The sequence below is a fragment of the Astyanax mexicanus genome, chromosome 12, assembly GCF_023375975.1.
Source record: "Astyanax mexicanus isolate ESR-SI-001 chromosome 12, AstMex3_surface, whole genome shotgun sequence".
In the NCBI taxonomy this organism is placed as follows: domain Eukaryota; kingdom Metazoa; phylum Chordata; class Actinopteri; order Characiformes; family Acestrorhamphidae; genus Astyanax; species Astyanax mexicanus.
This window is the reverse complement of record NC_064419.1, coordinates 30659557-30671688: the sequence shown is the minus strand read 5'-3', so window position 1 is coordinate 30671688 and position 12132 is coordinate 30659557. Positions and strand designations below refer to the sequence as shown.

Here is a 12132-nt window from a genome sequence, read left to right as displayed (position 1 = left end):
ATAAACACACCTCTCCTCATGCGGGATCGAACCCGTGTCATCAGGGTCGTAGTCCAACACACTATCGCTGCCCTGGCTAGTCAATTGAGACACGATAAGAAGATTGGGAGCCCAAGAACGGGGGGAAAAACGAGAATGGGTGAAAACTAAGGTCAGGCAGAGCGTGACAGAGAAACAGGGGAGGAATGTAAACAAAAGCTTGCCAGAGAAGCATTTTATTTTTCATTATTGTTTATTATAGTTCAAACAACCTCACGGGCCAGATGTTTCATGCTTACGGGCCTGCGTAATACTATTAAGAGATTTTTTTTTGGACAGTGATTAAATACTAGAATTTGTCATACCACAATTGTATATTTTGCTTTAATGTACCATTATATCCTGCACCATATTATACATTAAAGCATTACTACCATCATCCATCATCTCCACCCCCCCCCCATCCCTCCCCTAGACAGCCCACTGTATGGCATACAATATGCTAGACATACAAGACAAGACATATGCTAGCACCCCTCCAAACTGTCTGTGTTTTTTGTTGTTTCTCCAGCACATTCCTGTCCCGCCTCTCCATCGTGCTGATCTGTGCTAGTCATGCTGAATGAAAGTCTGCAGTCTGCCTCCGTTTCTCTGATGCCTCATTAATTTAACATGACAAATTCCAGTGTGAGAGGGAGAAAGACTCCTTAGTATGCAGAAGAGCAGGACTGTGACAGTCTGGCAGCGACGCTGTGTTTGTTAACCAATAAAACAAAAGGCAGTAGGACTGGAGCAGCACATTTTTTTGTATTATTTTAAGCACAAAAAGCTCAGTTTCAGCATGAGGGAGAGGGAATTATGACTGCAGTGGGCAGTAAAAAAAACAGCAAAAAGAGCTATAGCTGAAGAATTGGTCATTACTGGTCTATTGTAATTAGAAACAAATCGAAAAAAAAAAAAGAGTTTCCGGGATTTCCTTTTAATTACGCTGCTCTAATTCTGAGTATTGACCCGGGTAAGGTCAGACTGGGGTTACTCAGGAGAAACACTTTGATGCAGGGTTTTATTATCATTGAAAACATGCAATTGTTCTTTCTCTGCATATCAAAAAAAAAAGTATCAAAATAACATTTTAAGAATTTTTTAAAGGAGAACTCTGGTGTGAAATGGTCTTGGACTCCAAGTACAAACTTTTGTCAAATAGCTCATCCTCTATTCACCCCCAGCATTCCGAAATACAGCGCTTTAAGACAATGCTCCCAACAACGCTAGCAATAGGGGCATAGAGTTGCTTGTCTTTACATCATTAACAAGGCTAAGTATAGGTAGGATACCAGAAAAGATTGCAAAATTATTCCTGCATAAATCATAAATATTATAGAGAAATTTTTCATGCATTTTCATGAATTAAATTTTTATTTAATAATTTTTCCCCCTATCCTACCTATCTTCATTTCAAGATGGCAGCACCCAGAAAATACAGACTATAACTACAGATTTGGACAAACACAACAATGCGAAAAAAAATACATCTCTAAAGGGTTTTAATAATTTGGTTATAATTAAGTTATAAGTAGAGAGTGGGGACAGGTAACGAATGCTATTTTTTTCAGTGTACAAATTTGTTTTTATTATTTTTTTAATTAAATTTAATTAATTAAATATTTTTGCAATTAGGTCAATGTACAAGACACTATGCTTAGTAATAAAATGTATTTTAGAGTTATTTTGTGTGCACATTTATACATGTAATTTCCTGGGGACAGAAATGGCACCGATTCAGCAGAACATCCCTTGTATGCATTGTTATTGCCAAAATACTCTGAAATATTGTGATATTATTGTAGGGCCATATCACACAGTCCTTGTGTTGGTATGGATAAAGATGAATATGGATATGGATGGGAATGAGTATGGATGGCTATGAATGGAAATGAATGGATAAGGATGGTATGGAATAACAACTTCTAAAGCTGAACAACATGGTAAAAATATTGCATGATGCAAAATATTTATCATCATATTTTCACAAACAAACAATATGCATTAGTATTAGCAGATTACTCAAAACAATAAATATTACCATTATTTAATGATTTTTATTTAAAACAGGATCGTTGATTACGCGATCAAATCATTAGCTCGGTAGAGTGAGTGCTGTTTGTACATTGAAAAGGTAATTTTTATTTTTACTGAGGGCAATTGTTTTATTTTGCTAATGTATATATTTATTAAGTCACACTGTGCTTTAAATTAAGCGTTAAAATGTTGTGTTAATGAACTATTCCTACATTATAGTTTTGAAAAAATAAATTTAATCTACATTTATTACGCATTTGTGAAAAGAAATGGCAAAATTCTGTTCTTCATCCAGGATCTTCTGATTCAGCCCAAGATTTGAAAACCTACTGCACACAAGATAAATCTAAGAGCGGCAACATGAATTCTACAAACCTGAAGCTCAGAAATGTCACAAATACTTTAGGATTCAAGTTTCTATCAGTTCTTTTGAACTAATTCAACACTCCCCTAAAGGTCACCTGAAAGCACACCTGCTGAAGAGAAGGCACCTCATCAGTATGCGCCACACTGACACACCCAGTAGCACACGCCGAGCGTCTGAATAAACACCTCCTGGCCCTAAGGGGGGCCACGGAGGGACCCGCTAAGCTGCTTACAGCTTATACACACATACACACACATGCTTCCATGTAAATGAGGTTACTGTCTGGGAACCAGGTTTGTCCTCTGGATCTGAAAATAATAATAATGAAAACATGATTGAGGCATTATGAAGTGAGGGTATTAGGAGGCTGAGCTGAGGTCAGGGCTGTTGTTGTTCTTCCACCATACTGAAACCTAACATGACATGACGAGTCGCTATAGTGTATAAACCCTAAATCATCTGTCTTTTTAATTATATTGAACTCTGACTGTGTTTATATGAGTAGAAGAAGATATATTTAGTATATATTAGATATATTAGATATATTAGATATATTTGTGTAGCCTTGTTTTTGTGGATTAAACAATTCATGTTAGGGATGCACAAAACGCAAAGAAAATAAAAAATAAACATTTGGCTAAAGGTTGAAAACTATACCTGTTTTGTGCAGGTTTTCATAAATTTTGTTTTAATATTATTTTATTATTTTTCTCCATTTCTCTACAATTTACATGGCCAATTACCCAACCCACTCATTAGGACTCACACTTCAAAAAATCCATTGGCAAAAACTAGACAAAATATACGCAAATTAAGACAAATATATGTATATTAAGCACAACAATCTGCCAATGGGGTAAGCAAAATTTTCTTAGTAAGATTTCTTAGAAAAATGGCAAAGTCTCAAAATGAGTGAAGTAACACAAAAACAAAAAAAGTCACTGTTTTTTTGGACACAAGAATCAGAATAACTTGATTGCTGCTTGATTGTGCTTATTTTGAGTTCAAATTAATTTAAAAAGAGGCAAATTCTAAGTAAGAATGATTAAGATAATTATCCCTAAAATAAGCAAAATAATCTAACACTTACAATGCTTAGTAAGACAGAAAGTCTTATCAGAGAAGAAAATAAGATTTATTGCCTTAAATTTAGATTTAGTTTTTTGCTGTGCACCCTATCACTAGTGAAGGCCCAACACCAGGAGGGTGAAGACTAACACATGCCTCCTCTGATACATGTGAAGTCAGCCACCATCTCTTTTTCAACTGCTGCTGATGCAGCATTGCAGAGTAGCATCACAGCGCGCTCGGGGAAAAAGCACAGCGACTCGTTTCTGATACATCAGCTCAGACACCTCGTGCTGAGCAACATCACCCTTTGAAGCGGCATCTATCCACCCAGAGAGAGCAAGACCAATTGTGCTGTCTCAGGGCTCCGGTAGCCAATGGCAAGCTATATAAACAGGATTTGGACCCGCGATCTCCTGATCATAGTGGCAGCGCTTAGCCCGCTGGACCACTCGGAGCCTGGTTTTTATAAATTTTGCAATTTTTTCACCATCAAATAAATTTCCATCACATAGTTTAGATGCGCACCATTTGAAAATCAGTTAAATACACCTGCAACAAACAAGTGCATGTTCGCACCCACAAAACGAATATACAGAACGTCCTTTGCAATGTTGGACAATACTATTCTTCATTAAATTTGCATCAGTTAGATGCATTAATTAGAAATGCATCAATGCATCACTTTTTTAACGCAAATACGGACAAAACCCAGTTTCTATAGCTGTCACAATAACAATTTTTGTGAACAGTATATCGTCCAGAAATGATTGCGATAATCAATATTAAATGTCATTTTAAGATCATTTAAATGCCACTGATATAATATATTAATAATAGAATAGCAAAACAAAAAACAATTATACCCTTTTAAAAACAAAAACATTTAAATTAATCATAGTTTGGAAAATATATACTTTTTCCTTCAGCTACTGCAGTCCACAGTGTGTAGGTGGAGTCACAGTTACTGAAGCACTAATTGGTCACTGCATGACTGGCTAAAATACTGCTCACTGTTTATATTCACTGTATATATGTGAACAAACATACAAATAAACACAATAGACTCAATCACAATTATTAAATATTATTGAGGTCATGTCCATTTATTGTACGATAAGTCAATAATGTAATTATCGTGACAGGCCTAGTCCTTGAGTGATGTATATTTTGGACCTTTTGTTGCTTAACAAGAATTTATGAAGCCATGTATAGTAAATTAGAATTTGAATATAAGGTGTGGGCTCTCTCTAAATAAAAGGTGCTGCATCTCATAAAACAATATAAAGACAGATTTTAACTTATTTTATACAGTTTTAGAAACACAACAGCTCACAGAGAGCTCTGATTACACTTCCTGATCCAGTTTTACTGTAATCAATAGTGTCATGCACTGTTATCCACTGCTGCTCTGGGGCATATTTTAAAGATTGTCCAGTTAAATTGAAAAAAAAAAAAAAAAAAAAAAAACACACACACAGCCTGAATTTACTAACCGTAACATTGCAGGTCTAACGGAGCTAAAAAATAAATAATACTAATTCTGTGGCTGACATTATCCCATACGAGTCCAAAGCTGTGTCTGAATATTAATAGAAAATAAAAAAATAAATAAATCAGTTTAATTCATTGTATAAAAATTAAGTAAAAACTGGTCATATGGAACCTAAAACATTAATTAAAGCATTTTAATTATTAAATGGTTGGAACAGATCTGTAGAAGCAAATAATACACTTAAAAGTGCTATTTTTATCTCCAACAGTAACCCAGCACTCCTACATTCTGTAAAATAAGGTCAGAAGAAAGAACACATTCACACACTGTCCTGTAATGCACTCAGGATGTTCTGTACGGGTTATGTCGCTTAAGGACAATTTAAGGACAATAATCTGTGACACAAACTTCACCATGGGCTCATTTGGGTTGAAATAGAAAATGATTAGGAATGCACCAAATTTGCCATTAAAGAACAAAAAATCAAAAATCAAAAACACTTTTGCTGTTTGGCCAAATCAGTGTAAAGAATGAATAATTCATACTGAACAATAAGTAATTTATTTAAAGTCATATTGTAGTGTTTCCTAAAATGAAATATGGGGTTCAGCATCACTTAACACTCATAGTATAATTACTAACTTCTCCTCTTTAAAAACTAGCTGTCTTCCAGCTAAAAGATAAAAGCTGTACAGGGCCTGGAAAGTACTGTAACTTAGCCTTAAAATCTTTTTTAAATCGTTTGTTTACCAAAAACTAGCTGCATTTCTCACTGTGAATTTCACTCAGATGTGACATGTGTAGCACTGCTAAAGTAAATTAATTATTAGAATAGCACTGCTGAGATAAAGGAGTTGTGCTTTGTTGGTGTGCCTGCTGAGATGTTAAACAGTTCTGTGTTCAATAATTGTTGGATTGTGGTTTTGTAATGCCTTTTTTTTACTGAAACGCAGTGGTGTAAAATGTATTAAAAATTAATACAACAATAAATCTGTGAAATTTGTAAAAAAAAAATAATGGTTGGTTATCAGTATTTAGGCTTAAGCCAAATGTTTCATTTTGTTTGGTTTAATTTTAAGTGCATCCCTAAGACAGATATAGAACAAGTGTGACCTTCATTATACCACTACATACTGTGTGTGTGTGTGTGTGTGTGTGTGTGTGTGTACATGTTCTAAAACTCCTTTGTTTACACAAGAAGGTGAGTACCCCCATCTGTTCATTAGATCATGCAGATAAGTGAAGGATTGTGCGCGCACACACACACACACACACACACACACACACACACACACACAGTGTTGTGACAGGGGGTGAATCATACTATTTAAGGACAGATTCACACTGTTGTTTCTGTATGAGTAAATAAATGCACCACTTGCCATTGATTTCATTAAGAGTGATGTGTTGCCAGTCAGCAGACAGCCGGACTCACTCTGACATAAAACCAGTGAAGGGTCTACTGGAAAAACTGCTTACTGTAAACTCTTATTCCATCACATAAAAATATACATATTCATTTAGCTAAACACCAAATCTTTCAGCATCTTAAACTTTATACCCAATTTCTGTGGACAGCCCTTCTAATAAATTCATTCATTTACCCATTGCTGACACAGGTGTACAAATGCACACACACCCACCTAGTCTAGTCCCTGCGGAGACGTATTGCCAATATATTGGGATAGTCTAACACAGATAAATGTGAAACTATTGACACCATGGTTAATGCTAAGTGTGGGTTAGAGGGGTATAAAGCTCCCCAGCACCGCGGATCTTTGTATCAGTAGAACTGTGTTCTCTGGAATGATGGTGCTCCGTCCAGTAACTGATTGTGTGGGGTGTTGTGGATGATGAGGTATGTTTAGACTAATGTGTGGACCCTGTATTTTAATATCAGTTTTCATGCATCTTGGCATGTTCTCCTCCACCAGTCTTACACACTGCTTTTGGATAACTTTATGCCTGCACTCCTGGTGCAAAAATTCAAGCAGTTCAGCTTGGTTTGATGGCTTGTAATCATCCATCTTCCTCTTGATTATATTCCAGAGGTTTTCAATTTGATAAAATCAAAGAAACTCACTTTTAAGTGATCTCTTATTTTTTTCCAGAGCTGTATGTTGTTGTGGGTGCTACGGTATATGTTAAACCTTAACAGCAGTTATTTAATGTATAAAATGAGTTACAACACTACAGACTGTTAATGTTATTAAAACAGTGTCCCATTTTACTTGTTTTAAAACAGAAGCGGTTGATTTGGCTGTTGCTGTGAATCATTAACATTCATGTTTAAGGTTGAACCACAATGTGGTGCTGGCTACTGGTACAGCCTTTATTTTGTATTAGGGTGAGGGGCGGGGCATGTTTGTCTTCAAAACATTGCTGATAACATCTAAAACATGTTGGGTATATGTAGAGTCAATTATGTACTGAAGTTAACTGTCCTAATACAAATACAGTAATTAATATAAGGTTATGTTTTTGCCTCAACTCCATTTCCATATGAAACCTCCTCCAGTGTCCAGTATACATTATGAGATGACCTCTGAACCCCCTTTAAGGCTCCCCAGGCTGTTAATAAAAGCAGGCTTAGACTAAATCCAAGCTTAGACTTTTACTACCATTGTCTCCAGATTATGGCCCCATCCAATAGGAACAATAGCTGGTCTGGGTCAAGGGTCACACCAGAGTTCAGCTGTAATGTCGGATGCACAGCCCCTTGTAGGTTTGTTCCAAATCTGAGACAGTGTTTTGCTAAAAAAAAAAATACCTTAACCTACTGATGGTTACAGGGATCCTCCAGAGGTTTTTAAGCTTAAACGTATTTATTGCATCTGAATGGAACAGTTGAGCATGATTGATCACTGCCTTTAGATGCAGTCGATCAGCCAAAACGGTTTGTGTCTGATGTGAGAATGCGTTGTGCTTCCCTTATACAGAACGGGCTCAGTTCAGATGCTAGGCTAATGTTGCTTTTAAACACTAGACTTGGTTCATGCAACAAGACAATGACCCTAAGCACACCATTTGTATGACCAAAGAATAAAGTTTTAAAATGGTTAAACAGTAGATAAGGAGCACAAAATTACTTACTTAAGACTTAAGTATTAAAATTTATTGAAGATTTACTATCTGCTTCAGCCTCTGCCCATTGGCTTCCATTATAATAAGTATGTTTCAGAGTCACGTGATTTTTCTGTTTCTCTACTACTAAACACAATAAAATTACTGTCCATGGAAATCAGATTAGTGTGTAAGTAACTGGAGTTCTCCTTCAACCAGTGCAGCCTGCAGGTCATGAATAATGAAGAAATGTAACCCAGCTACAAGACAGTGACAGGTTCATTAGCAGCACAAGCAGCCTTGGGGTGAGGTGGATAAATAAAGACCTCCGGAAAGAACCCAAACCTGAGAAACGTAATTGTGTTATAATATAATCTGCTGTTTATTTCAATTCATAAAGAATTCCTATTGCTGTAGAATTCCTAGAGGTAAGCCAAACAAGGTGAGCAGACAAATATAGGGCCTGGGAGCTTTGTTAAAGTGTTTAAGAAAATCCTTAATAAGGTAGGTAGGTTACAGTAGCATATACAGCTCTGGAAAAAAAAAATAGGAGACCACATCTGTTTCTCTGATTTTGGTATTCATAGGTTCATGTTTAAGGAAAACTAATATTGTTGTTTTATTCTATAAACTAAGAACAACATTTCTCTCAAATTCTAAATACAGATATTGTCATTTAGAGCATTTATTTGCAGAAAATGAGAAATGGCTGAAATAAAAAAGATGCAGAGCTTTCAGACCTCAAATAATGCAATGAATACAAGTTCATATTCATAAAGATTTAAGAGTTCAGAAATCAATATTGGGTGGAATAACCCTGGTTTTTAATCACAGTTTTCATGGATCTTGGCATGTTCTCCTCCACCAGTCTTACACACTGCTTTTGGATAACTTTATGCCACTCCTGGTGCATGAATTCAAGCATCCAAGCTTGGTTTGATAGTTATGATCATCCATCTTCCTCTTGATTGGTCTCTTATTTTTTTCAGAGCTGTATATTAGTAGCTAATTCATTCATTAATTCTATTTCAAGAGAATCTTTGCACCCTCATCCAGCATCAGGCAGGCCAGATAAGGAGCATAATGTATGATGGCTATAGGCCTATGCTCTGGGGGAGCTGTGGAGGATCATGATGATATATATGGATATATGGATGGATGATAATGGGGTGCAATGTCAATGAAATGCACTGCTTCTGCTGGTGGCACCACAATTTCTGTTATGACTGTCATAATAACCAACCAAGCCCAGGCCTTTGCCTGCCATTATTCTCCTGTCTGTGGTGCATAGGCAAAACAAGAGGGTGCACCCATCCCAATACAAATCAACAGAGAAGAAGCTCACAGGGATGATTTGCATTGGTCGCGCATCCACACACACTCACCTTGGCCATTCTCCATGGCATGTGGATGAGCCCTGTCTGACATGCTGCTGATCTGCACTGACTTCTGATGATGCCCAAACGCCCCGGGGATGCTGGGGTCCGTGATCGGCGGCTCGACGGTGGCCAGCCGGCCGGAGAAGGTGGCCGTGGCCGGCGTCAGCGGGGGCAGGGTGGGGGTGAAGGCTGGATTTCGTCCAGTGGCCGCTGCCTCGGACAAACCCAGGCACACAAACACGAGAACCGGGACAGACATGGTTGGGACGAAATCGCAACAAAGCTCCTCACGCGGGGGCTTCTCCGATCAGCACCTGCCCTCCTACATCCATCGAGGGCTTTTTTCCTCCGCAAAGAAGAAGATCCAGCCGCCCGCAGCAGTTACTCCACCATGGCCAGCGGAGAAAAAAAAATAGCCCCCTTTTTCTCAATGGCTGTAAATCCACCGCAAGGTGCGAGCAGGCGTCACAACAATACGCATTAAACAGGCAGACGGCTCGACCAATCAGAGCGCAGGGAGGGCTCACCGCCGCAGCGCGTTTGCCGTTGTTGTTTCATCGCTCTCGTTTCTGATTGGACGATAGGCTCAACGCTGTTCTGCGGAGAGAAACGCTGTAGACTGTGTCAATAAATGCGATTTAAATGTTTATAAATGTGTTTATTTTCACACTTACATTTACTCTTTAAATTAAATTAAACAAGAAATGAGACAATTGTTCTTAGTTTTTTTGCGATATATTAGTATTCAAAGGCGTTTAAAGTATCAAACCTAAATATAGTTAAATATCTGTGTTAGCTAGGTTAACTAAATAATATCTAAATATTATTTTACGCTCACATCTTTAAAGTATGACTAAATCAAAAGCATGTTTTTGTCTCATTTAATTTAGGGTTAAGGTTTTATTAAGATACCCATTAGCTATACAGATCATCGGTTATTTAAGACAAAAAAGAGAGCATGCTATGGCTAACGCCATTTTTTACTCGAAATAGAGCTTTAAAAATCTATTATTATACACAAAAAGTCATCTATTTTTCATGGTGTCCAGTCAAAATATTATAGAAACAAACGGAAAAAAAAACATGAGAAACAACTAATTTACAGACTATACAACCTATATGCAACCTATATACAACAGACTATACAATGGAATGACTTATAGCATATGTTGGATTCACTGTTCTTACTAGGGTTGCAAAGGTGTGGAAAAATTCAGATACATTTTTCTGTAATTTACTAGTAACTTTCCATGAAATCTTTAGCTCTGTAAGTTTGGAACTATTCCAAATTGTAAACTTTCCATAAAATTGTTCAGAACTGTAGATTTATGGGAATTTATTGGAATTAACATCAAATATTGGATAATTCAAAGGAACAAAATATACAATATTGTCAATGCAATGTTTGTATGTGAACAGCAGACATATAGGCAACACAATAGAAATAAAGACTATGACATAGTAAGTTGCAGAAAGAACTGCTTTTTATGAATGCTTTATAAGTGGTAATCATTTTTTTTATTCTTTCATCAAACAGTCATCATTTATATAAAAAACAATTAAAATAACTCAAGATTTTGTATCAGTATATTTTTTACCAATTATATGTAAGTTTCTCACTTTATCTTCAAATATTTCCGTTTTATTCCCATTAACTCAAGTTAATAGCCATAATAAAATGTCAAACAAATTTACAACCCTAATTCTTACTTACAAAATGATAGCATACAAATAATTATTTTAATATACACTGAGTTTTAACAACAAATAAAATTTAATATTTTAAATGTCATCGTGTGTTATGTGTCTTATGAATGGTGTTTACTGGACAAACTCCAACTGAGCTGTTTTGTAACCAAAGGCAAATTTCCATTTCAGGCTAATGCAATGATAAACTTACTTATTGACTATTTGATGCTTTTTATATGCTTATGTCACTTATTTGCCAAACGGTATAATCACTAGCTGAGTAAAACATTTTGCAGGTTTCTATTTTAGGACATTTCTGTTTAGTTAAATAAAGTGTTCCTTCCATTATTGTTATATCAAAGGAATGGTTTTATAGGAACATATCCTACTGCAAGCTGTCCCATTCTCTTCCAGCTTCCAGCAGCTTCAAATGTACAAATGCATGGTAATCATATTTCTGTGCTCTAAACTAACCCAGCTGTGGGGTTTTATGGCTGTGGTTTAAAGTTGATGATTTATGAGAAGGACATATGAGTTTGAATATGTTATTTTAAGTGGTTGTGTTGGTGGTTGTGGTTTTTACCCTGAGGCCTCAATAACCTCAGCTGTTGGGTTAAATCATTGTGTATTCAGTGTACAGTTTTCAGGCGCCATCTGGTGGTTGACATAGTATCTACTTTAGAGTGCAGCGCTTAGGCCAGTGTTTTTTTTTTGCTTATATCACTGTCTATTCCACTGCCTGGTAAAAAAAAAAAAGTCTCCACCTGGATTTAACTAAACAAATGATGTGGTGTTGCTGAATTTGATCAGGTGTAGGTTCAGCAACAGTATGTGCTGAAGGAATGAGGACAGATGACTACCTGAATATACTGAATATAGACCAGATCACTCCATAAATGGATTTTTTCTTCCCTAATGGCACGGGCATATTCCAAGATGACAATGTCAGGATTCATGGGGCTGGAATTGTGAAATAGTGCAGAGTTCAGGGAGCATGAGATCATCATTTTTTT

At 36.5% G+C, this 12132-nt stretch overlaps 1 protein-coding gene across 1 annotated transcript in view; it reads right to left on the bottom strand.

Moving 5' to 3' along the window:
* si:ch211-158d24.2 (multiple epidermal growth factor-like domains protein 9) overlaps nt 1–9888 on the bottom strand; it is a 54473-nt gene extending 44585 nt beyond the window's left edge. The window contains exon 1 of the mRNA XM_007229367.4: nt 9437–9888. Within this exon, the coding sequence (XP_007229429.2) occupies nt 9437–9689 (253 nt within the window). The 5' untranslated portion in view covers nt 9690–9888. The remainder of the gene's footprint in view (nt 1–9436) is intronic.
* Nucleotides 9889–12132: the final 2244 nt, after the last annotated feature.